The sequence below is a fragment of the Coenobita brevimanus genome, chromosome 45 (assembly GCF_032717465.1).
Source record: "Coenobita brevimanus isolate Jiangsu-jjx chromosome 45, ASM3271746v2, whole genome shotgun sequence".
Taxonomy (NCBI): Eukaryota; Metazoa; Arthropoda; class Malacostraca; order Decapoda; family Coenobitidae; genus Coenobita; species Coenobita brevimanus.
In genome coordinates, this window is record NC_136998.1 from 37,009,794 (window position 1) to 37,037,213 (window position 27,420).

General features: G+C 40.5%; 1 protein-coding gene across 1 annotated transcript; it reads right to left on the reverse strand.

Moving 5' to 3' along the window:
- Positions 1–77: 77 nt before the first annotated feature.
- On the reverse strand, positions 78–27,119 carry LOC145398504 (uncharacterized). The gene is made up of 14 exons (XM_080271379.1): positions 27,101–27,119; positions 26,523–26,643; positions 22,038–22,146; positions 21,124–21,252; positions 19,619–19,716; positions 18,977–19,067; positions 18,432–18,621; positions 16,905–17,020; positions 16,311–16,418; positions 14,654–14,824; positions 11,984–12,130; positions 11,022–11,100; positions 5,381–5,568; positions 78–169 (listed from the first exon to the last, which is right to left on the reverse strand). Exons 1-13 carry the CDS (start codon positions 27,117–27,119, stop codon positions 5,405–5,407), a joined length of 1,542 nt encoding a protein of 513 aa, XP_080127505.1. The 3' UTR covers positions 78–169; positions 5,381–5,404.
- Between the last annotated feature and the right edge of the window lie 301 nt (positions 27,120–27,420).

A 27,420-nucleotide genomic window follows, 5' to 3' on the forward strand; every position in this document is an offset into this window, starting at 1 on the left:
TACTGTACTGAACAAGTGAGGTTGAGATTGTCAGATAAATATGTCACAGGGTATTAAATATATAGCATATAGCCCAGTGTAGTATAGTAAACAGAAATTTGGTGAAATAATGGAGGGACTGGTTTCCATCTGATGGAACTACCACTTCCTAATCTCAAAATATGAAGTACTGGTTGCAGAGACTTGATGGTCCTTAGTTTTGAGGTAGGAATTAGTCTTCTTGGTTAAAAGTGAAATGATACCTCCAAAGTTATTCCACTTGGCCATAAACTAAACTGAATGGGGTTATTAAAAATGGCAGGTAAAGTGTTATACCTCAGGATTGCTTATTAGGGATCAGTTGAAATACCTTACCTCTGAAGTATTTAAGTGTTAACTTTTCTAATTTCATGAGGTTTTTGTGGACAGGCAAAAATCCTTTATTATTATTATTTTTTTTTAATTGTGATCCCTCTGGGGAAGGGGGAGGGGGGGGAGAATACTTCCCCAGTATCCTAGCTTATCATAAGAGGTGATTAAAAGGGGCCTTTTTTGTCTCCCTTACTGTCCTCTTGTGCCCATCTGTCCTACCTCTCGTGTTGATATTTCCGTGTTTCTTCCAGCCTTTATTTTCCCTCTGTTCCTACAGTGCCATTTAGCCATATAATGGTTTGGTGCTAATTCTTCATTATCCATCCTTAAGAAGTGCTGTGAAAAGGATGTAGACAGCAGCACTGTCTTTCAGTCATGGAGCTAAGGGAAATAGGCAGCAAGGACAAAAATCTGGGCCAAGTCAAGGTAAAGGGCACTGTGTTGCATCTTCATAAAAACTGTTGTTTTGAGTTTTCTGGCTGTAGATTACTGGCTAAAAGACATCTTGCTGTAATACATTTTATTTTTGCAATAAATACAAAAAGTGATCACAGGTATGTAGGTCATAAGCAGATCATGTGAGAAGCTACTGAAATCACATAGTTACTAAAATATCTCTTAAACCTAGCATGTTTTCCCACACAAAGCTGTTCTTTAAACTGTTAATCTACTCTAATTATGTACAATATTACAATGACTGTGTGCAGAGCCAAAGGCATGTCCAGGTAGTAGCAATGTCCAGATGATGAACAATATCTCACTTTATACCCAAACCCTACCTATACCTAACCTATTTGTACAGTACCTCTGCTTTGGCAGTGTTTTCCGTCATTCAGGCATACAGGTATTTAGACATCAAAACATACATAAGAATATCCAAAGTAATGCTAAACACCCAGAAAGCCATGCAAAAAAAAACAATGAAAACTAAATAACACCCTACCTGTACACTATACAGTGTATCCCTACCAATACTGGCACTGTTTTCATGTCAATCTGCCATATTTAGACATCAAAACACAGGAATATCCAAAGTAATGCTCAACACCAAGAAAACCATGGGAAAAAAAAAAAATGAAAGCCAAAAAACACCCTACCTACAGTATACACTACTGTATGTACAGTACCTCGCCTAATTTTGGCACTGTTTTCAAGTCAGTCTGCCATATTTTGACATCAAAATACACATAGTATTATCCATATCAATGCTAAACTCCAAGGAAACAATGCTTAAGCAACAAATCCACAAAAAACTAAGAATGGTTGGAAAATCAGTTATCTGACACTGGTGATAGCTAGTCCCGGGCCACAAAAAAATTCCACAGGCAAATATGCCACCAAAAATTGGTTATATTCATATAAATGGTATACCATCATCTTCGCTGGTGTTTATGCTATAAGCTAATAAAAACACAAAACTGATGAGTAAAAGTACAGAAATGCAGTGAGAATAGTGTTCAAGAGTAAAACTCTTCATATAGCGTCCCATCATCCAAGTGCAAAATTTACCCAGCATTTTGCAAGAGTTGCACACATCTTGATGCAGAATTTTATGAGCTTTCTTGAGGTCACTTCAGAATTTCGATACAACCAATAGCATTCGAGTAAATTGCAAAAAAATATAAAAATTCATGAGCCAGTGCTATCGGCATGAAGGAGGGGAGCCGGGAGGGTGTAGAGGAGGGATGGGAAGGGGGGGGAGGGAAGCAAGGCTGTGGACAGAATTTTCACCCTTGTGTCACAAGGAGGACGGGCACTTTTACTGTACATTTACTCACGGCTTGTGGTCTGTTAGATGCATGTTGGCCATTCAGAAACACAACTCCCGGTGAGAGGGTGACTTTGGACACTCAGTAAAGAGGCGGACAGCTGCTGCCACCAAACATGTACTTGTGGTGTGTGGTCTGTGTTCGATGCTTGGTGGCAGTTGGGAAAGCCGTGCAAATTTGGACATTCGGTGGGGATGTGTACGGATGTTTTGACACTGCTTGTGGGTCACAGCCGTATTACTAGGTGTTGGAGGTTTGTCGGGAGTGATCAGACCAGCACGCAACTTTTACCGTTCAGTACAGGGGCGGATGAACATTTTAGCTCTGGTTGTAGGTTACGGCCTATTTCCCGCTCATGGCTTGAGCCCAGCAGCCACGATACTGAATCTCTGAACATGTCGGCTGGCCGGCCAAAGTTCTCAGGGACTTTTACATCCAGATAATAACAATTCAGATAGACCTAATGGTTTAATACCATAGATACAAGGCCCAGTATTCGGATAATGAACAGGTCCAGATACTGTATGTCCGGATGAATGAGGGATTACTTTTACTTTATATACAAGTTGAAGTGGTGAATGTGTTCAAGAGTGCGAGATATGCTGGATGAAGCAGCGGGAGAAATACCCAGGAGCTATAAAGAGATCGTAATGGGCAATATGAATGGAAGGGTAGGCACTGGTCCTGAGGGTGACATAAAGGGTTGTAATGGAGTACCATCAGAAAATGTTAATGGGACACGATTGAAGGATATGTCAGGAAAGGAGGCTTTGCATTTGTAACTCGTACATGAAACACAAGGATGCACACAAATATACTGTACACAGTATAGAGGGAACGGGGATCATGCTGAAAGGAGCTTGATGGATTACGTGCTTTTACAGCGGTCAATGCTGGGAATGGCTGCTGATATGAGGGCCATGAGAGGATGATGTGGAGGTCTGTCAGATCATATGACTGTGGTATGCAAGATCAAGCTGAGAGGAGTAAGGTGGACCAGGAGAGAGAGGAGCAGTCAAGGAGAAAGACTAAAGTCAAGACGCCGAGATCAAAGAAATTGCAGATGAATACAGGACCAAAGTAGGGGAGGATTGAGAATCAATGAATTGGAATGAAATGGATCTGGAAAGCCTGTGCAATGCATGTAGGGTCTGCTTAGTTAGGAATGCTTAAGTGGCGTGTCATGTGGCTAGAGTAACAACAGAGAAGAAAGGTATGGCATGGCGGGGTGAAGAGGTTACGAGAGCAGTGGAGGAAAAGAGGATGAAGTGGCTAGAGTGGTTACAGGACAGAGGTTCTATTGAAATAAGAACGGAATATATTGAGAGCAAGAAGCACGTACAGACTAGTCATGAGGAAAACTATGGAGGTTAATGATGATCAAGGAAGAAAAATGAATGCAAATTACTCTGAAAATGGGAAGTTTTTCTGGAAAGAGGTGCAGAAATGTAAAAGAGACAACGGAAAGAAATGTGAATGTGTGGAGGATGTAAGTGATAGTTTATTAACCCATGGGGATGAAGTAAAGACCAGAGGGAAACAATAGTTTGAAAGCCTGATGAATGGGAATAGAGACAGCAGAACCGCTGTAAACATGATTGGTTTTGGGGATGTGCAGAGAAGAAATGCAGTGCCAGGAAATGTGACATTCGCACAGGTGAAGAACACTATGAAGCGGCTTAAAAATGGGAAAGCAGCTGGGGTTGATGAGGTGTATGCAGAGATGATTAAGGGTAGTGGAAAGAGCGGAATGAAGTGCTTGTTGGAGATATGTAAGAAGGCATGGATGAAACTGTGCTAGCAGAGTGGAAAATGGCTGACTGTACCCTTGTAAAATAATAAAGGTGAGCGAAATGAGTGCAATAATTATCGTGGCCTAAGTTTTTTGAGTGTTGTAGGGAAGATATGTGGAAGAATTATTATAAAGTAAGTGAGATATCAGAAGTCCTTGTGAGTGATGAGCAGGGTGGTTTTAGGAGTGGCAAAGGATGTGTGGATCAAATATTTGCAGTGATACAGTGAAGAAGATGTGTGAGAAGGACTATAAGGTGTTTATGGCATTTATGGATCTGGAAAAAGCATACAAAAGTAGACAGAGAAGGATTGTGGAAGGTTTTGTGCATGTACAGGGTAGATGGTAAGCTGCTAGGTGCTGTCATGAATTTTTATGATGGCAGTAAGGCATGTGTATGGGGTAAATGGGCATCTACGTGCATGGTTCACGATCAGTGTGGGCATGTGACAAGGTTGTTTGATGTCCCCATGGTTGTTCAATATATATATAGATTGGGTGATGAGAGAAGTAAAAAAAACAAGAGTAATGGAGAGAGGGATGGCATTAGAAATGCATGGTAATGGATGGAATATCTCATATTTATTGTATGCTGATGATGCAGTGTTACCTGCAAATACAGGACAATACAAGTCAAGAGTGAGAGCAGTGGAGGTGGGACTGCTGAGGAATGTATGTTGAGTACAGAGAGAGGATGGGATACGAAGTACAGTAATGTGATTTGTGAAAGATGCGGAATAAGGAAGTCTGTGGACACCAGAATCGAAGACTGTATTTAGATGGTATGGTCATGTGGAGAGAATGGATAACAACAGAGTGGTAAAAAGGGAACATCTGAGCAAATCTGAAGAAAAGAGGAGGCGACATAGGCCTTGGAGAAGGTGGAGGGATATGGTGGATGAATGTGAAAAAGAGAGGTATGGAAGTTGGTGAGGCTAGGGGTCTGGCGAGATCGAGCTGGCTGGATGAATGTTGTGAGAAGTAGTGCATGATCAGTGATTTTGGCACCCCTTTTTAACATGGCTGCTTTTGGACTGACTATTGGATTCATTTATGTGAAGCTACAGAATGTGGTGATTGTTTTTTGGCATATCAGATAAAGCCAGGATTCCAGGGGCTTGAAAGATGAGTGAATGGAAGCATGGCCCACTGAACTGGGCAACCTTGGGCTGTCTGGATGTTGCTACTCCTCACCCTGCCCAAGGGTGGGAAAGGAGGTCCAGATGATGATGACGACTTTATATACAACACCGTAACGCATGTTTGCATAAAATAACTGACTTTACTGCAATGTAAGAAAGATGTTATATAGAACATGGTAATACATATTCCCATATAAATGCTGATTACATTGAGATGTAGGAAGGTGTTATATAACACTAGTACCTTTTCTCATATGATAACCGATTACAATGAGATATAAGAAAGATGTATATAAAGTGATATATCTCAGCACACCATTACCTACAATCCTTTTAAAACTGCTGCTTGCTTACATCTGTGCACATGTGACATCCTTTGCCAGCTGCTTTGCATATTGTTCCTGAAGCTGTGTGCGGACATTCTCTAGCCCTTGCACCAGACTTTTCACTTCCCTCAGTTGATCTGTTAGAGCCTCCATGGAGAGACTGCCACTGTGGTCATCCTCACTGCTATCTGTATGGCAAACAAACATGACAGAGTACAAAATACAAAACAAAGCAAAAATGTGTACTTTTTTAAAAAATTCATTTCATTCATCACCCCATCCAGTGTTGCCCCAAGAGGAGCACAGGAGCTTGGGGTTAGAGAAACTGTTCCTGACATTTAAGATAAGAATGATCAGCATCGCTCATCCCTAAATGGCATTATGTGAGCAGTCAACCTCAACCATCCCCTGGATATAAACCTGCACCGACTCAATCCGACTGGAGTGCCTTAATTAACCACTAAACCACCAGGCACCATAATCTGGTTATATGGTTACCACCCAGTGTAATAAATGGTGTCCTGGTGAACAGGAAACCACTTGGCTTGTCATTCAGTGTAGTCACCCATAGACAGAAGGAAGGGGAAAGAGAGAGAGAAGAAGAAGGAAAGAAATAAGTAAGGAAAATGAGAAGGGGCAGGCACCCGCGCAGCACTACATCAAATGAGTGGATCGTGAGTGCCCCCACCTACCACTTTTTTAACCATGGCTAAATAAAAACTTTTTAAACCTTGAAAATATGTAATCCACTTTCATCTTAAATGTCGGGACCAACTGCCTAGCCCCGGGCTCCTACGCTCCTCATGGGGCAGTGTAGGATTGGATGATGGATGGATGAAAATATGTAATACTGTTTTCACTGTGACTGTCACAGAGCATTACTGTACCAAACTATGTTATATTCAAAACACTTGTGTACTAAGTGTACAAGTGATAAAGTGATAAGTAGAAAGTATGGATGACACTGAAAATTTTGCCATAGATATCTGCAGTGGTTGGCTGATGATCCTGCAACTGAAGCATACTGTCTATAATACTGTACTGCATTATTTTTATAAACTGTATCATGTGTTAATACAGTGAAATTCATAACTCATGCATTTCTAACAGCGAATTTATAACATGTGACATCATGCAACAGTTTGCAATTTAATTTGTGAAAATTAAATGTATTTTGCAACTGCAACCTCAAAAGTGAAAGTTTTCTGATGCATTTTTGAACATGCTATGTTTGCACAAATGGTGGTTTCTTTAAGTAAAGATGTATAAAAATGAGTTTCCTCTCTGTATCAGGTATGGGAATTCTGAATCAAATAATGATCTGGGATGAGTTATCAGATGTTCGTTTTCGTTTTTTTAAAGGCTCCAACATGCTTGCATGTGTCGGCCTTGGTCACCTAATGGCGGCTCTCCATGCTGCACGATCCATTGCAGCCTCCCTGTTCAGTCCCTTAACCCTAAGGTCACACTTAATGACCTCGTCCCATGTCTTTCTCGGTCTACCCCTCATAACCCCACCCCCAATATTAACACTTCTCACCTTCCTCACCCAACTATCATCCCCCATCCTCTCCACATGTCCAAACCACCTCAATCTACCTCTCCTCATCACAACACCAATACACTCCAGTCCCATCCTACCTCTCAACTCTTCCATTGTAAACCCAGCCCCTCCAGGCCTTGGACGCAGGGACGCACTGCACATCCACCTAATCATTGTCATTTCTGTACGTCTGAGCCGGCGAATGTCTTCCTCCTTCACTGCCCAGGTCTCACTGCCATACAGCATTACACTCCTAACACACGCTGCATACAAAGACCCCTTAGCACGTAGGGAGATTGATTAACATCAGCAGTGTTTACTTATTTTGTCCGCAGTTTTTAACTTTGAGTATTGGTTGAATATAAACTGTTGTTGTTCCTGATATGCATAACATTGGTAAAGTGGTTTCCATTGGGATATTATCTAAGCTTACCTCCCTATGTGGATGTGGGTCAAATAAAACTTGCCTAGCAAAGCCGACGACACTCATTCGAGACCAGCTTGCTTTCTTCACCTTAATATCCCATATTTCCTTCTTGATGAATCACAAGGGAGTTGGAAAAGTCACATAGAAGGTTTATCAGTGTTACTGCACCCAAATGCAGCACAATCAAGCCATTAACCCTGTCGTTACCACGCGACACTGGCTGCATCCTACTGCGAGTGAGTACAGTACTTGGGACACAGTCCTGGGCATCCAAAATCACACACTTAGAGATCCTCCCCCGTCACCGCGCCAATCCTGTGAACTCGATAGTTCATAAACAATTTCTCCTTACATCCTTATGCTTCGATAATCATACTTTTTTTTTCACCGTAATCCTGAATGAAAGTACTTGCTTATGGTGTAAAAAAAAAAGATCAGCCGAATGTAAATCATGCCTTAATTTATATATATATTTTTTACTTCAGTTTTTTCTTATAAAAATATAAGTTTTATGGCAAATGTTACTGACAAAAAGTTATAGGGAACTTATTAGGCTAGATTTTGGTGTATAAAAATTGCTGTTGATCAATTAAGGCCGATTTTACGGAACCCAAAAGGAAATTATCTTACGCTCGAGCATGGCTCAAAGTACACTGACTGGGGCTGTGGGGCAACACTGGGTGTGGAGTGGGTTGAGTGCGGCAGAGGGATACACGGGATGCAAGTAGTGCTTTGTTCTTGCTCAGAAATTGTTCCATAACCAAAAAAACAGGAGCCATTTCATTCGACACAACTGTCATCATCTGGTAACAAGAGTTGAAGAGTGTGCAAACACAGCCTGCATCATCTGGTGACGAGTGGTTGAAATCTGCACCGAACCCATAAACGTGAAAGCGTTAACAAAGGCAAAACGCACTAGTAAAAAAACACAATACCCCCCTCTCCCATTTTGCAGCTACCAACAGTTCAGTTTGTCAGGATTATCATTCAGCAATTATCTCGATATTTACATATGTAGATATGAGGATTAAAACGAAAATCTTCAGTAGCTCAAATTAACAAAATTAAACCATTATTTTATTCATCAATCAATCACGTATCACAGCAGGTTATGAGATGTATTTTTTGATGAATCTGCAGTCAGGTGACTCAGCCAGCACCATGGCTGTGAGGCATTTGCACCAAAATGCCACCACGTCGGCTGACCAGTCAACATGCAGCTGATAATATTGGCTGTCCAGTCTCTCTATAGGGTCTCTGTTAAGTACTAAACCATTCATATTCAAGCATAGCACTTAATCCAAGCCAATTACAGCACTTCCCTCCCACACCAAGCATGAAGGACGCATGCGCAAGAGCCATGCCACCTGGCTCCTGCTTGTGCATTGTCTCCTCTCTGTTGGCGTTTGGTTCCAGTGTGGTGTACAAGGATCCCCCCTTCCCCCCATCCTCCGCCTGCCCAGTTTTACAATGGCCGATCATAGCCCTCCTAAGCCTACAACTTCTTCGAGGAAGGGGAAGAAGAAGTCAACATTAACTTACACCCAGAACTTACATGTAATATGAGAGGATTCAAGCAATGTTGTCAGTCAGAGTCAGGTATGAATCTTACAATATTGTTTACTTCCATTAAATGCTTTACTAATTTCTTTTCCAGGCTGTTAGAGTTTACTGGAGACCAGTTTGATGTCGGTATGGGGGTAAGGGGGGCAACTTTTCCAAAATGGCAGACTCGTAAGCAATTTTTCCCATACGATTAGTTATTTATAAATCGTGAAATTCTCAAATGGTGGCATGTGCCCAGTCTCATAAGACTGCGATTTAGGCGATTCCACTGTACTAAAAATATACGGTAAACGTGAAGGTACTATTCAGAACAACCATTACATGGTGGAGTGGCCCAGCCACAACACCTTTTATGTATGAGCCACTGCACTTATATCCTTTATAAACTGTTTGCTTCACACCCAAAACTTTCCATTTTGTAATCTTTTAAAACATCGAGTTACACTTTTGTCTGTTTTAGGAGGTTCCTCAGTTACTGGAAATGTAGAAAATTTCAGTTTAGCAAGCTTCTAGATGTGAGATAATGATGAATTAACAAAAATCAGTGGAAAAGAAAATTATTAACTCTATAAACTCCCTTGTGGTAGGTGGGGGCGCTCACCGTCCACTTACTCGATGTAGTGCTGCTCTCGGGTGTCTGCCCTTTCCTTTCCTCTATCCTTCTTTCCTTTCATCCTCTTCTGTTTTTCTTTCCTTCATTCTTTCCTCATCCTTCTGCCTCTAGGTGACTTTAAGCTCCCTCTTCCATCTTTCTTTCCTTCATTCTTTCCTCTTCCTTCTGTCTGTGGGTGACTCTAAACTGAGTGACTAGCCAAATGGTTTCCTGCAGGAAACCATTTACTACACTGGGTGGTAACCGTATAACGAAATTTTGGCGCCTAGTGGTGTAGTGGCTAATTACGGTGCTCCAATCGGACTGAGCCGATGAGGGTTTATATCCAAAGGGTGGTTGGGGTTTATTGCTCATGTAATGCTACTCAGGGATGAGTGAGGCTGGTCCTTCTCATCTTAGATGCCAAGACCAACTTGCCTCGCCCCGGGCTCCTTCGCTCCTCACGGGGCAACGTAGGATTGGATGATGGATGGATGAATGGAACTCCCTTCCCCTTCTCAATCTGTTAACTGAGCTGTGTAAATAAGGGCCATAAAACTCATTTCAATGCCTTCCCAATTACCAAAATATCAGACAATGTACAGTACAATTATGGGGTTAAATCCATATTTACTGACCATTTTCCTTTCTTCCCAAATTCTTCATTTAAGTATGGATGTAAGCTCCTTCAAAACTGGGACAGGCATTTTCCATTTTCATTCTTCCTGTTTAGTTCTTACCCCTCCCTCTTTTTGTGAATTCTTAACAGGTGCATGTGTACATGCAAGTTGAAACTGTTGAATTACAAAGTTGCAAAGGAACTATGACAACAATTATTTTCACTTGAAAGTTGCTTATTATTCTCCAGGCTAGTTTGAGTATAATGCTTTACCTACATATGTCCTAAATGTTACATTAAGAGTACATCAGATATAATTCATCCGTCCATCCTTCAACAAATCCTATGTTGCCCCACGAGGCGCGCAGGAGCCCAGGGCTAGGCAAGGTGGTCCCAACATTTGAGATTGACCAGCCTCACTCATCCCTGAGTGGCATTACATGAGCAATAACCCCAACCACTCCTTGGATATAAACCTTCACCAGATCAATCGGACTGGAGTGCCGTAATGACCCACTAAACCACCAGGCGCCATAATTTTGTTATATGGTTACCACCCAGCATAGTAACCATATAACCAAATTATGGCGCCAGGTGGTTTAGTGGATAATTACAGCACTCCAATTGGATTGAGCCAGTGAAGGTTTATATTCAAGGGATGGTTGGGATTTTTGCTCACACAATGCCACTCATGGATGTGTGAGGCTGGTCACTCTAATCTTAAATGTCGGGACCAGCTTGCCTAGCCCTGGGCTCCTGCGCTCCTCATGGGGCAACGTAAGATTGGATGATGGATGGATGGGTGAATTATATCTGATGTACTTTTTAATGAAGTTAAATATGAGAGGACAAGAGGTATTAACGTATTGTAATCATCTTTAGTCAATATCCCACCTGTAATGTTAAGGAGCAGTGCAACATCTGGTGTCTGCCCTTGACTGATTTGCTGTGATATGCTGACGAGATCTCGGAGCTGCAAAACAAGCACCTAGGTTAATTTTAGCCTGAGTAAAATGTGACAGTAGTTGTTTTATTAGCAAATTGTTATAAAACTTATTAGCTAGTACGTCTTTATGAATATACATGTCATATGCATGATAAAACCATTTTTTACTTATTATTATTTTTTTTTTACTATACATTCAGCACTTAAGTTCAGCAAGTTTGTTTGCTGATTTGCCAAATACATTATTCCGATATTCTTACTTGAGATACACAACAAACTTTACTCTCACATGCTTATTCTTTTCAGTGTACATGATCTTGCAACTTTTGCTCTTCCAAACATCCCTGCCCTTCTTTTCAAACAATCCTCACATCCCACCCTTCTGTATTTTTCACAGTCTGCTCACTCTTTCAGTTTCTACCATTTTTTTTTATTTATTTTTTTTTTTTCAGGGCAGACAGTTAGGCAAATGATACTGTAAGAATCCATTCTCTTTATGAATGTACCCTCTTGTTAATTCCATTATATATTGGTTATTCATACAGAGCAAACTTCTTCTCACACATATTCCATTTGACATATGGTATTTCAGTTTCAGTGTGCCACTTTCAATACTACAGTTAGCAATGTAAGAAACATCCAGACCTCTGATGGTATTGTGACAACATTCACACATTCATACCACTGTTTCTCCAGTAATGATTAGTCTTCCTGTTCTTCATCAAACTGGTAAGCCTCCTCTTTAGAGGTTCTATGGTATGCCTGTACTGTACCTTTTACTTCATGTGATCCCATAAACACCACAGTGCTGAATCCAATACTAGTGCTTTTATGAGACCATTTAATATCACTTTTGGTTCTTCATCTTTACCCTTATAATGTTACACAAAAGTAGAACATTATGGCTTGCCTGACTGAGAGCAGTGTGCAGGTTGGATAAAAGAGCAGTTATAACAGATGATATTTTTTGCTGTGACATCATCTCTCCTAGTGCCAATGCCAACTTCTCTTCAGTCAGCTTCTTCTTCTCCTCAGCTGTGGCCAATTTAGCCTTAACCTATTGAAATGAAAACTCATTCAGTATCACTATCCTACAACAGAGACATTTATCATAACACAAAATGTCAATATCCCTCACCTATCACAGCTCACAAATTTAGAAAAACTAAAGAGAAAGAATACATTAAGTGTATATATATATATATATATATATATATATATATATATATATATATATATATATACAGTAGGTTCGCACAGTGCACGATTCGCATTGTGTGCGAGTGACCAAAAATCATAACCAAAAACCCTTGAATGCGCAAGTTTACCGCACAGAACGCGAGGCAGAGGCAAGGAGTGGCTCAAAAATGCCATTTTCTATTAGTGCCCGACCACCCCTCACACAGTGCGTCACGTGTCATCTGCTCCTGTTCCTGTTGAGGATGAAGAGGATGCAATGTCAGAAGTGTCAGCATTGGACTTTGAAGGGTTTATGGCCGAAATGAGTGACTTTGATGCTCCTGGGGATTGTGCTCAAGAGGAGTCTGTGGAGGGAAGTGTTGGTGCGGTGGGGAGTGCGGCACTGTAAGTGTTGCTGCGCCTCGGAACCCATATTACGTAAGGTCATCAGGCCTGTTGTCTACTGTTGTTAAGGTGACTACCCATATTTTTGTTATTGTAGCTATAGCTTTAGCACAGTGTCTGAAAAATATGACCTTTATTATGTCTCTAAGGGCCAAAAAATGTCCAGGGATGAGGGGGTACCGCCCATATGTAATTATTCCCATAAGATTATGTATGCCCAGTACGCGAATTCCCAGTGCGCGAGGTCGTGGACCGCCCAATCTCTTGCGCACTGTGCGAGCCTACTGTATATATATATATATATATATATATATATATATATATATATATATATATATATATATATATATATGACTGATTATATATTTATATAAGGATGGATGGATATATATTTATCCATCCATCCATCATCTAATCCTGCATTGCCCCATGAGGAGCTTAGGAGCCCGGGGCTAGGCAAGTTAGTCCTGACACTGAAGATGAGAGTGACCAGCCTCACTCATCCCTGAGTGGCATTCATCCATCCATCCATCATCCATTCCTACATTGCCCCATGAGGTGTGTAGGAGCCCGGGGCTAGGCAGTATGTCCTGACATTTAAGATGAGTGACCAGCCTCACTCATCCATGAGTGGCATTACGTGAGCAATAAGCCCCAACCACTCTTTTGATAGAAACCTGCACTGGCTCAATCCAACTGGAGCATCTTAAATACCCAATAAACTACCCAGTGCCATAATTTGGTTATATGGTTACCACCCAGCATAGTAAATGATTTTCTGATGCACAGGAAACCATTTGGCTTGTCACCCAGTACAGAGTCATCCATATGCAGAAGGATGAGGAAAGAATGAAGGAAAGAAAGGCAGAAGAGGGAGTGTAGAGTCACCAGTATGCAGAAGGACAGGGATAGAATGAAGGAAAGGAAGAGAGAAGAGGATGAAAGAAACGAAGAATGGAGGAGAGGAAAAGGCAGACACCTGAAAGCAGCACTACATCGAGTGAGTGGATGGCGAGTGCCCCCATCTACCACAATGATATTATATATATATATATATATATATATATATATATATATATATATATCTATCTATCTATCTATAGCCTGACGCCCTAATCCCGCAAAGGGTGGCCGCAGACAAAACGCCTCCAAGTCACTCTGTCACCCACCATTTGACTCCCCTCCCCCCAACTCACCCCCCCCTCCCTCATATACCTCTCAACTCCATCCCTCCACCTCATCCTCGATCTACCCCTCCCTCTCCCTCCCTCCACCTCACCTACATACACCCTCTTAGTCAGTCTTTCATTCTCCATTCTCTCCACATGTCCAAACCACCTCAGTGTATATATGTATATATATATGTATATATATATATATATATATATATATATATATCCATCATCTAATCCTACGTTGCCCCATTAAGAGCGTAGGAGCCCGGGGGTAGGGAAGTTGGTCCTGGCATTTAAGATGAGAGTGACCAGCCTCACTCATCCCTGAGTGGCATTACGTGGGCAATCAACCCCAACCACCCCTTGGATATAAACCTTCACTGGCTCAATCCGATTGGAGAACCATTATTACCCGCTAAACCATCAGGCGCCAAAATTTGGTTATATGGTTACCACCCAGTGTAGTAAATGGTTTCCTGGTGTACAGGAAACCATTTGGCTTGTCACTCAGTGTAGAGTCACCCACAGGCAGAAGAAAGAGGAAAGAATGAAAGTAAGAAGGACAGAAGAGGATGGATGGAAAGAAGGATGGAGGAGAGGAAAGGGCAGACACCCGAGAGCAGCACTACATCAAGTGAGTGGATGGTGAGTGCCCCCACCTACCACAAATAAATATATATATATATATATATATATATATATATACTGTGTGTAATTAAGATGCTTGCATCATTTTCAGTTAAAACTGAAGGTAGAACCACTTGAAGATGCCTCCCTACTCTTTGGACAGAAATATGAAACCTGAAAACCAATGTAATGACCTGTTCTAGCTCTTGTTGGTCATGTTGTGATGATTGCTGAAGCTGCCGCATTTTCTCCTCCAACTTCTCTCGCTCCTCAGCTTCTACCTGTAGCAACTCACAGTGTTTCTTGTCTTGAGTCACTAACTCCTTATGTAAAGATTCTATTTTTTCTTTCCTGTATCCGAGAAGCTGGAAATAGATGATACATGAGACTAACTTGTTTTATGGAACAATACAGTATGCAGTGTCACCATCATCTTATCTGATATCCCTGAGGAAAGAGGAAAGAATAATACCCATGTGTTCCCTGTGCATTTGTAAAAAGAGGATTAAAGGATCAGACACTGATTCATATCCTCCATCACCCCCCTCTGTGTATTATACAAAGGAGTACTATGCCAAGGAGAGTAAAAATTGACAGACCTAATGGTCCTTTCTGGTCTGTTTGTTACAAAGAAGCATGACTATGATATCTTATTCTATAAGCTCAAGAAAAGGATAGGAAAGCAATAAGTAATGGCATGGAGATGTGAAAAAAAAGCATTCTATAAAAGGTCTGTGGGAGGGAAAGGGGGTCACAGTGCCATGGTCTTGCTGTCTCATTCATTCATCTAATCCTGTGTTGCCCCATAAGGAGCATAGGAGCCCAGGGCTGGGCAAGTTGGTCTTGATATTTAAGATGAGAGTGACCAGCCTCACTTATTCCCGAGTGATATTACGTGAGCAATAAACCCCAACCACTCCCTCGATAAAAACCTGTACCAGCTCAATCCATTACTCACTAAATCACCAGGCACCATATTTTTGTTATATGGTTACCACCCAGCATAGTAAATGACCAGGAAACCATTTGGTTCGTTACTCAGTGTTAAGTCACCTGTAGACAGAAGGAAGAGGAAAGAAATTGTTTTTCTTTCGTTTTCGTAGACCAACAAGCTTGCATGCATTGGCCTTGGTCACCTAATGGCGGCTCTCCATGCTGGTCGGTCTCTGGCAGCTTTCTATTTAGTTCCTTAACCCTAAGGTCACACTCAATGACCTTGTCCCACGTCTTTTTTGGTCTGCTTCTCACTACCCTTCCCCCAGAATTAACACTTCTCACATTCTGCACCCAATTATAATCCCCCATCCTCTCCACATGCCCAAACCATCTCAATCTAGCTCTCCTCATCACAACACTAAAACACTCCAGTCCCATCTTACCTTTCAACTATTCCATCGTAAACCTAACCCCTCCAGGCCTCATATTTAAGGATGCACTGCACACCCATGAATATGAGGTCTGGAGGAAGGAAGAGAGGAAAGGGCAGGAACCCGAGAGCAGCACTACATTGAGTAAGTGGATGAATAGCGCCATCACCTACCACAATACACACTGCAAAATGAGACTAAAGAAAATGGGAGCAAGTTGGAAACAGTCTCCTAATCCTGGGGACAGCAACCTCATAGTTCTTGTCACAGAATGGGCAAGAGAAGCTTAGGTGAAAAATGTAAATGCCTTTTCTTCAATTTATACCCCCTCAAATAACGCAAAAAGCTAGACTAGATCTTCCATCCACACTGCATTATGCAGAAAAGTGTGGTGGTTGTATTTACAGCAATATACAGCTGTAAGTAACTGGTTATGAGTACAAGTATAGAATCATCACTAGCATCAAGACTGTTTTTAATAAACCTTCTTGGCACTGTCCAATTCCTTCTTTGTTTGCTCCAGGGTCCATAACACATCCTCAATGTCTTGTTGTCCTTTGTCATGTGCCGTTTGCCTCTGACAGTTGAACTCCTGCAAACACATACAGTATGTTAGCAAATAATTCTTTTATCAATCCTTGAAGTCTCTTGTTAGTTTACAAGTATGGTACAATAAGTCCTATTCATTTGGTTTATGACAGGGACTGAGGGCAAGAAAATTAAAGCACTTGCAATGTTGGCATCGTGGGTGTAAAAATAATCATGGGAAGGAAGATAAATTACTGTTCCTTGCATTATACAGTATACCATATATTATGTTACTTGAGCGATGTCTTATGCATTCATTCAGCCTCTACATTGTAACAGCTAAATTCATGACACTGGATGTACAAGAAATTTCAAGTTCAACAGCTGTAATAATGTTACACTGTTATAAATGGGATATACAATATGGCTGTACCCATACTACCATTCTAATCTTGGCTTCTATACAGGTAATATAGGAATGGGTATTTAGCATATGTATTAGTCATTTATAACTGTAAAGTTTAAGTTAACACAGCATAAATTCTCATACTTGTAGAATATCATTTGTGAGGGAAAGTTTGAGGGCCAGGTCATCTCTCTCCTGTGTCAGCATCTTTACTGCTGCTGTCTGCTCACCCTCTCGCTCTTCTGCTCTCTGTAATTGCTCTACCATGGCATGCAATTAAAAAAAAAAAAATAATAATAATAATAATGTAGTGGTAGTAGTATTAACTAGAATGCACTCAGAGAGCGCATACCTCCACAAATGCCATTAAAAATGACCCGGATCTAGAGCTGTGGAGATACTGTGTGGAATACATAGGATCCAGGTCTGCCCCCAAATTCTATCAACTGTTCCTTGACCCACGGCCCACTCTTCCACAAAATTTTATTGAAATTAATTAAGAACTTTTGGAGATATTGTAAAGGATACATAGGATCCGGATCCCGATCTGGTTCTGCCCCCAAATAAATTCTTTCTTGGCCCATGGCCCACCCTTCCACAAAATTTCACTGAAATTCATTAAGAACTTTTGGAGATATTATGCAGTTGGATCCAGATCTGGATCTGGATCCACCCCGAAGTTTAATAAATTCTTCCTTGGCCCTTAGCTCACCCTTCCATAAAATTTCACTGAAATTCATTGAGAACTTTTGTGGAGATATGTGGACAGACAAACACAGGTGAATACATAACCTCCTCCAACTTCGTTTGAAGAGGTAATACACATACTGCAAGTCTTCAACTAATGTAAAACTGCAACTATCACACAATTTCAAGTCCCTTGTAGTTTGTGCCACTAGAAAATGATAATGAAAACATACCAGCTTTGGTTCTGATCTTCCTTAAGTAAAAGAAGTTTAAAGTAACTATGAACAGAAAAGGGAATTGGTTGATCATAAATGTTTGAGGAAACCAAACTTCGTGAAATAATAGAGTACTGTTTCTCCCATCTTTCCTGTCACTTTTTATTACTCATCTTTCCTTTTCAGGTGGCTTTACATTCAGTGACAAGGATAATGGTTTCCTGTAAGCCAGGAAACCAATTACAACACTGGGTGGTAACCAAATAACCAACCCACAGGGTGGTAACCATACAACAACACACATGTTCCTTACGTGTCAGTGAATGGGTTGGCGGATGGTTAGTGCCCCTCCCTGTAAAACAACTGTAACTCAGACAAACGCCCACCCCTTATGGGATTATGGCATATGGCTGTTGATTGACTGACTGATTATAACTAGCATGATTCCAAAGCCAGACATGTTCTTGAAAACTAAATCCAGTATAATTAACTGTGAAAGGGCTGAACCTATTTTCAACAGTAAGATATATTAATTAATATAATCCAGGAAGCATATACCAAAAATGAAAAACACAGATCATGACAAGAAGAAAATACACACATAAAGCTGTACAGTATTTGAGATCTTACATTCTCACCAAAATATTATACTGTATACCAAACTACAATTTATCATACCAGTATCAAGTTCTTTACATTCACTATGAGCAGTTGTGCTTTAAAGTGAAGAGAAAAAACAACTAATAAAAAACTTACAGTAAGAACTTACTTGAAAGATAGTCAGTTTTGTTGTTGAGGCATGCAATGTCCTCAGTGCACCTAACCAGCTGAACCTGCAGCTGCTGATGCTCAGCAGCCGTTGGTAATTCACGCAGGTAATCACGCAACTGTTCGATTTGCTTTTGTGCTGCATCTCGCTCCTCACTCACTCGTTCATTATATTTTTGTGCTTTGTTTAGCTGTCAGAAAAGAGAATTTGCATTATGCCATAATATCTACTAGCACCATTTAGAAGCTGTTAAACTATCCACAATAAAATTATTTTCATGAATCTCTGTGGGGTAAAGCCACTAAACCACTGACTTGTCCCAGAAGCTTCCCCTGTCACTTAAATTATTTCAATACCCTTTCAAACCACCATACATCCACCAATCCTTTATTGCCCCTTCAGGATTCAAGTATAGTATTATGACTGACACCAGTTCACTCTAATTAGCTTCAGACCTGTCATTAAGTTATTGTATCTTTACACGTTACACTTCCTCTTTCAGCCACTAATCTCATTCTGTTAAATATCACAATAGTTTCACATACCTTTAACAAATATTCTTGTTCAGTGGCAGATGAGCTTTTCTTTAAATCATTATATGCTGTTCTGAGCTGCTGAAGTGAGTATTCTGTAGACCTGTGAAAAGAAGTGCAGTGTATGGTAAAGTGTGGTCCAGCAGCTAAAGTCTAGGCTATAACTTGATGAGTTCAGGTTCAATTTCTAGCTGGATTTAAAAGTGGGAGTGAATGTGAAGATTAAATGACAGATAGCAGAAAGTATATGAAAATCACAGCAAGATCTATCTATCTATCTATCTATTGCCTGACGCCATAATCCCGTAAGGGGTAGGAAACCATTTGGCTTGTCACTCAATGTAAAGCCATCTGTAAAGGAAAGAAAAGCAATAAGAAGTGACAGAAAAGACGGGAGAAATAGGAAGAGAGGAGGGCAGGCACAGAAAAAGAATGATAAAGGCTAAGGAAGAAGTAGGCAGCACTACATCAAGTGAGTGGATGATAGTCACCACCACCTACTGTACAGCAAGATAAATTATGAATATTAAGAACCTGCAAAGTAATTACTGTACTGCAAACTATTTACAATGTGCTAGTAAGAGCACTGTGGCTATACAATAGGTCTGTTTATCAGCAAATTTACATGATAATATTGAGAACAACAGTACTTACCCTAAAGTATCTTCTAAATACAATTTCTCAGACAACAGTTGTTGGTACTCCTGGCTGCCTTTGATGTCACCATTTAGCCGGTTTTGTATTTCTCGTACCTTTGGATAGGAAAGAAAGTTGCTATATTAAACATTTTTCAATACAACTCTGTTATTAGAATCAACTTTCCTCCCAAGTTTTTTTACACCTTACCCGGAAGTCTGCATGCTCAAACTTTTCAGAAAAAGATGATAATGCTGTACAGGTATCTGTTTCTTAATGATGAATAATAGTGATAACTACTTGGCTTAATTACACTCACTAGATGTAGTGCTGCTTTGGGTGTCTGCCCTTTCCTCTCTTCCATCTTTCCTCTTCTGTCTTTATTTCCTTCACTCTTTCCTCTTTCTTCTGCCTATGGGTGACTTTACACTCCCTCTCTGTCTTTTTTTCCTTCATTCTTTCCTCTTCCTTCTGCCTATGGGTAACTCTACACTGAGTGACAAGCCAAATGGTTTCCTGTACACCAGGAAACCATTTAATATGCTGGGTGATAACCAAATAACCATTTACAGTGCCTGGTGGTTTAGTGGTTAATTAAGGTGCTCCAAGCAGACTGAGCCTGTGTAGGTTTCTATCCAAGGGGTGGTTGGGGTTTATTGCTCACATAATGCCACTCAGGGATGAGTGAGGCTGGTCAGTCTCATCTTAAATGTCAGGACCGACTTGCCTAGCCCTGGGTTTCTGCGCTCCTCACGGGGTGACAGGATTGGATGGTGGATGGATATACTGTACATTTTCTGACAAACTATAAATTAATTTAGTAATTACAGTATCATACTGTGCTGGAATGATAAGGAAGAGATTATAAGAATTCCATACTAAATATGCTCCACTAAAAATGCATTAGCAGGTGCACAGCATTACACTGTAACGGTAGAGTCCTTCATTTTTCATTTAAAGTGTGACTGCATTTAGAAAAAGATTGCTCCCATGGTACACTTCCTTAATTCATCAATACTTATAAAATTATGGTTCACTAATACCTGATACAGTATCACAGTATGTCTACACTTAGTGATCTGCATTTCAACAAAAACACCCAAGTCATTTAATGGGAGATAACTGTACCAACTAAAGGGCACGAACATATAACTGAGGGTTAGATAGCCATACTGTAGGTATTCAATGTAGATAATGTCACTTTATGGGAAATGACTGTCAAGTGTAAGTCCTACTGCATCACTCCATCATTCTAAGGAAAACTAATTTTACCAAGAGAACTGATTTCCATAATTTAGATAGCTGTATCTAAAATAAACAAATAAATACATATGTATTTCCTGTGTCAAAATGTAAGAATCATTGCAATTACTGTACATTTGTATCAGTATAGTAATTGTCAACTTACACAGATGACTAAAGTTTCACACAGGTAGTACATTGAAAGAAATGCATGATTATTGCTAATGAAGCATAATACTGAGATGACACAGTTCACAAACTGTATAACATCAGTGAATCACCTGGTGCCGTAAACTGTCCAGCTCCAGGTTGCGTGTGTCTGTGGAGCAATGGAGAGTGTGGCCCAGGTTGAGGGTGATGGAAGGAGAGCTCCTTACCAGACCTGTGGTAGGGGTTGCAGGTGCTGAAGGCTGGAATTAAAATGCAGAGCTGAATTATTCTTTTTGTAATGACCCCAATACAATGCTTTTCCATATAATTTTACAGAACTTAGGAAAGGCCTCTTGTACTGAAGGAGTTAATGAAGGTTTATTTAACCTCTCCAGTTTGAGAAAAGTTATAGCAAGGTACCTGGTTACTCTCTCATGGTGGTGGGAATGGTGATCATAACCCAGGGCATGCTTTGGTTTAGGTTTTGAGGCAGAGACAGCCAGACAACACGGCAGGGGATCTATACCATTCCAGTTTGAAAGACTCTAAAATGTCCAGAGACAGAAAGAATAATATACAAGAGACCACGGTACTGGAGTTAGTACTGCAAAGCCACATCTCCTATGGTACAAGAGAGAGGCTATGAAGATGGGCTGTTAATTGTACCTGAGTCATCTTTTCTCCTCTTCCTATGGAGACATCAGAACTTACCCTAGGTCTTCTCATCCAATGCAGACAAGGAAAACTGAATGCAGATAATGATACAAGTCTGGATAAATATACTGGTACAATAATGACAAATATCATTATCATCCTCATCCTCATCATCCTTACAGTTTTATTTCACCCAACAATGGAAATATTATTAGTTATTTCTGTACTACAACAATTGTAATAATTATTGTACATCCGGTAACAAAATAAACTGAGCACAGAATAAACAGTCACTAATGTCCAAGAGTCATTGAACCAGCACCTTTCACATGACAATACAATTACTTGTATTTTTTTTACTACTTAATTTCATGATTGTTTAGTACCTTACCTGATGATCTAGCAAGTATGGAGATGGGAGATTGGTGATAGAGTACTGTGGTCTATGAGGCAGGTTTGGCACAATATTTCCACCCTCCCTTTGGCTTGTATCATCTTCCCTGTAATGATTATGTAATTTTTGAGAATAAAAGAGAGATCAGCTATTACAATCATTTGCTGCAGTATTTAAAGTCTTATCCACTAATACGCAGGCCTCCTTATTAATACTGGTGATTCTACACTGTGCGATATGACCAATGGTTTCCTGTAATCCAGTAAACCATTTTCTGTAAAATGCCAGGTGGTAACCATATAAGCAAATAATGGGATGCTGTGGAGACTACAGTATTATGATGTCCATTAACTGGGTGGTAACGCAACTGCAGGGTCCATCAAGAAACCAATCCTCCTCACTCTTACCCACACCTTGCTTTGGCAAGGCACTGTGCCATATGGGAGCACATTTCACTCCACAAGATGAGCCTGCATGAGTCACTGCTTGCCTGTGGTTGATAGGTCTACTTGGTTAGACAAACTGGGGATACTCAACAACACAACTTACTGATAATAATTTGTTTGCACCAAACTTTGGTGGCATTTACTAATTATAATTACTTATCCATGTCACTAGAGTTAAGGTACTGGTAATGTATCCTGTACTTGCTCTCTATCATACAGTACTGTAATAATAAGGAGTTTTAGAACTAGAAATATTACATTTTCTCCTTGCACTTAAAATGACTATGCACATATATATACAGTACTGTATCTATCTGTCTATTGCCAGATGCCATAATTCCGTAAGGGGTGGCCGTCTGAGTTAGTTGTTTTGCAGGGAGGGGCACTAACCCTCCGACAAACCATTGGTTGACGCACAGGGAACATGTACGGGTTGGTTACTGGTATGTGTTACCACCCAGCATTGTATATGGTTTCTTGGCTTACAGGGAACCATTAGCCTTGTCACTCAATGTACAGCTACCCGTAAAAAAAAGAATAATAATGATGGGAAAGATGGGAGAAATAGGAAGAGAAGAGGGCAGACACAGAAAAGGAATGATACAGGTGAAGGAAGAAGTAGGCAGCACTACATCAAGTGATGATGGTTGCCACCACGTACCACCAATATACTGTATCGATATGCACTACACAAAAAGTTACCTTTTATCTTACCTGGTTTATTGGAATTTCTATCTGAAATTCCTAACTCATCACAGCATTTCACCTTGAATATATTTTAGGATAATATTTAGAATGCTTTAATATCAGATTTCTATGAAATAATACTGGTATTAGGAAGAAATTCATTTCACAATTCTGAGTTAACTTTCTTTAGTGATGTTTTTTCCGCAAATAAAAAATAAGCGAGATGTTGTGGGGTCTTTAATATGTGTCTGTGGTGGAGATCTGTTTACGTTTCATCCATTAAAGGTGGTGTGTTTTTGTTTTTCAGTGGTGCATTTTTTGGTCAAGGGTGGTAAGCATTGTTGTCACTAGTATATTATGGTCCCAATTTCTGCCAGTCATTGGGTCAAAAGTGGGCCTGTCTCAGTTTTAAAAATTTTAAATCAAAGTCAAGAAGTTCACTGAGCTGTTGCCTCTCTTGACACTGAGTGGGCTGTCCCTCCATGCTAAGGGATCATGCAGCATGTGTTAGGAGTGTACTTCTGAATGGTAGTGAAACCTGGGCAGTAAAAGAAGAGGATATCTGTAGGCTCAAATGTACAAAAATGACAATGATTAGGTGGACATGCAGTGTGTCTTTGAATGCAAGGCCTGGGGGGGACTAGCTTTACGATGGAAAGGTTGAAAGGAAGGATTGGTCAGAAGTGTACCGGTGTTGTGATGAGGAAGCATAGAAAGAGATGGTTTGGGCATGTGGAGAGGATTAGGGATGACAACTGGGTGCAGAAAGTGTAAATGCTGGGAGTGGGATTTTGAAAGGCAGACTGAAAAATACCTGGGACAAGGTCATAGAGTGTGTGAACTCAGGGATAAGGGACTGAATAGGGGGGCTGCCAGAGATTCAGGAGCATGGAGTGCTGCCATTAGGTGACCAAGGCTGATGCATGCAAGCATGCTGGAGCATTTACAAATGAAATGAAACAAAGCTAAGTCAGGATGAACTCCATGTGGCACATGCATTACACCTATGGCCAAAGACAAGAAATTGGTTTTAGTTAGGCTAATGCCTAAAATTGCTTGTTCTTCACCCATTTCTGTTTATTTTAACCATTAAATAAAAAAAGAAAACATTAAGTTGGAAAACACTGGTTTCTGAGGTGGGGTCTGCTTGTCTAAAACTCAAAACTAGTGATTGTGATAGGTAACAGGGCCAAATTCTTTCAAAACACATCTGGTGTTATGGCTTTGTAAAAATTTACCATATTTTATTACAGGCCTACTAGGCTGAGATAAAATATATTTCCATCCATCCACTGATCCATTATCCTCCTATGTCGCCCCATGAGGAGCATAGGAACCCACGGCTAGGGAAGTTGGTCCTGACATTTAAGATGAGTGTGACCAGCCTCACTCATCCCTGAGTGACATTACATGGGCAATAAACTCCAACCATCCCTTGGATATAAACCTACACAGGCTCAATCCGACCGGAGCGCCTTAATTACCCACTAAACCACCAGGCGCAATAATTTGGTTATATGGTTACCAACCAGCATAGTAAAAGGTTGCCTGGTATACAGGAAACTATGTGGCTTGTCACTCAGTGTAGAGTCCCCCATAGGCAGAAGGAAGAGGAAAGAATGAAGGAAAGAAAGACAGAAAAGGAATGTAAAGTCACACGTAGGCAGAAAGAAGAGGAAAGAATGAAAGAAAGACAGAAAAGGATGGATGGAAGAAAGGAAAGGGGAGACACCCAAAGCAGCACTACACTGAGTGAGTGGATGGTAAGTGCCTCCACCTACCATAAAAATATATTTCCACCATCCAAAAAATTATAAAAGTACAGTAGCTAGTTTCTGCAAGTGGGCACTTATACTCTTGAATACAACTACCCTGTACTGTATCTTCACAGCTGTAACTATTGAAGATTTTCCTATTTATCTACCCTACAGTAATCTCTTGATTATCCGGACAACCACTACCCAGACAATCCATTACCCGGTTGCTGTGATCTGGCTGTTCGGAACCATTACTTATGGATATTTTCCCACTATCCAGACAAAATTCTTGCGTCTGTTTGGAAATTATGGCTGTGCGAAAAATTTTCACCTGGACAGGCAGGAATTGCCCAGAAGTGCCACCGTGTTTGGCTGGTTAGTTTACATCCACCAGAGACCTCTCCTTTGCTCAGTCTCAGTTCCCGGGCAGCAGACGTGGTGGTTTTTGTGGCTGTTCCTTATCTGCTTCTGGCCTTGCTATTTCTTGCATGCCTCTTCCTAGGGTGAGTGATGGTGACCCCTTCACCAGGGAAAAGGAAGAGGGTAGTGCTGACTCTTTAGAAACAGGAGATCCTGGGTAAGACTGATGCAGAATGGTCAACTTGTGAGTGCTGACACTGAATTTATTCTAGCTTACTGTATTGTACCATAATTTTATTCAATTTTACCATGATTTTATTCAATTTTACCATGATTTTAATCCATTTTACCATTATTTTTGTGTGCCCACTGCATTTTTAGGTCTGCTTGACCAGAGAGAGTAGTGTTAAACAACAGGTATATATAAGTGTTTTATGATGTTTACTGTAGTGGCCTTTTACACTGGCTTTCAAAGTTAGGTTATGTACGAATGGGGGCCAGGGAAGAAGTCCACTATCTGGAAAGAGCCACTACCCAGACATGCCTTTGGCTCCACTATCCGGATAGAGCCACTACCCAGACATGTCTTTGGCTCCACTATCCGGATAGAGCCACTACCCAGACATGCCTTTGGCTCCACTATCCGGATAGAGCCACTACCCAGACATGTCTTTGGCTCTATTATGTCAGGTAATTGATGGATTACTGTACTGTATTAGCATGATGAAATTGTAATCTATTATAGCTTCTGACAAATAAATTTAATCATGGGGCATGACTGTGTAACCTGTTGAGTTACAGGGGTCTGAGTGTATTAATAATAAATCTACTTGAGGAATGCCCACACTTGTATTTCATTTATTTAGTTTAGGAGAGATACTGAAACACAAACCATATTTGTTTATGGTACCCTTTCAAAGATTGTCTTATTTTTCCACAATATAGTTACTGCCAAACACTTAAGAAGTGATTGACTTGAACAGAAAAGTATTACAGAATTACAGAACATGCTGTACACTTGACTAGGAAAGTGGCTGTGTTTTACTTTCACTTGTAGTAATGGCCCCAGGTTCATCTAAAATGTGAACCCTGTAAACTACAGGCTGTAGTTGCCTCCTCATTCAATGACCACCCTCCTTTTGAAGGATAGGGCACTGAGCGACTTTTGTAGAGCCAGATGGTTATATCAGTGCCATTTCATGAAGGCATCCTCCTCTTGCATCTTCACTTACCCTGAAGGAAAAGGATGTACCAAGGCAGAAGGCACCCTCCCTTGCCCATCACTCACTTCCATCCCTGTTTGTGGTTTGTGTGTCAAGGCCTTGTGGACGCTCCGCCGGAGAGATTTCCAACCTTTCATGATGAGAAACCATTAGAAAAGTCAATAATCTATAGACTGAATCCATGGCAAGAAAACACTGACACCAGTTCCTGCAAGTGGATTTTTTCAAATTATTAAATATCATCCCAGTTTCATTTCTAAAACCAAATACTTGCTGTTACTTAAATAATTTATCCCGAGGCCTGTCAAAATATGTTGCCTGATGTTAGTTATTGCACATTGTCAAGTATCCTAACCTTGCCAAATAAGTTACAAAATAAGCTAGTATGAAAACAGCCATGCATATCCACTTACAGCTGCAAAAACCTAATGTCAGAGAAAATAAACACATTTTTTGGCCAAAATCTATTCCGAAATCTGTCTTCCCAGATATACCCCAAATGTTGTCAACTTATATCAAGTTTTATCTGTATTAACCTAACATATTTTAGTCACTGCGGTAATTTATTTACTTGCACAGCTAATTACCTGTGTCATCTGGATCCATTTCCAAAAGCTAGAGAATTCACTTATTAAAATACAGCCCTTTCCAGCTGAGGAAATGAATTAACAATTTAAATGAAGTGCGGCAAGTGCCACTGATGTCAACAAATCATTGACGTCACAAAAGGAAACCTCTCAGCCAATCACAGGCAGTGGTTCTGCTAGGGACTACGATCCTTTCCCAGAGATGTAATCACAGATCATGAATCAGTATGAATAGTAGCAGTGTAAGAGGTACTGTGGATGGATAACGTCGCAAATGATATATTATAATGATGGTAGGAAGGAAATTGATAGGCTACAAT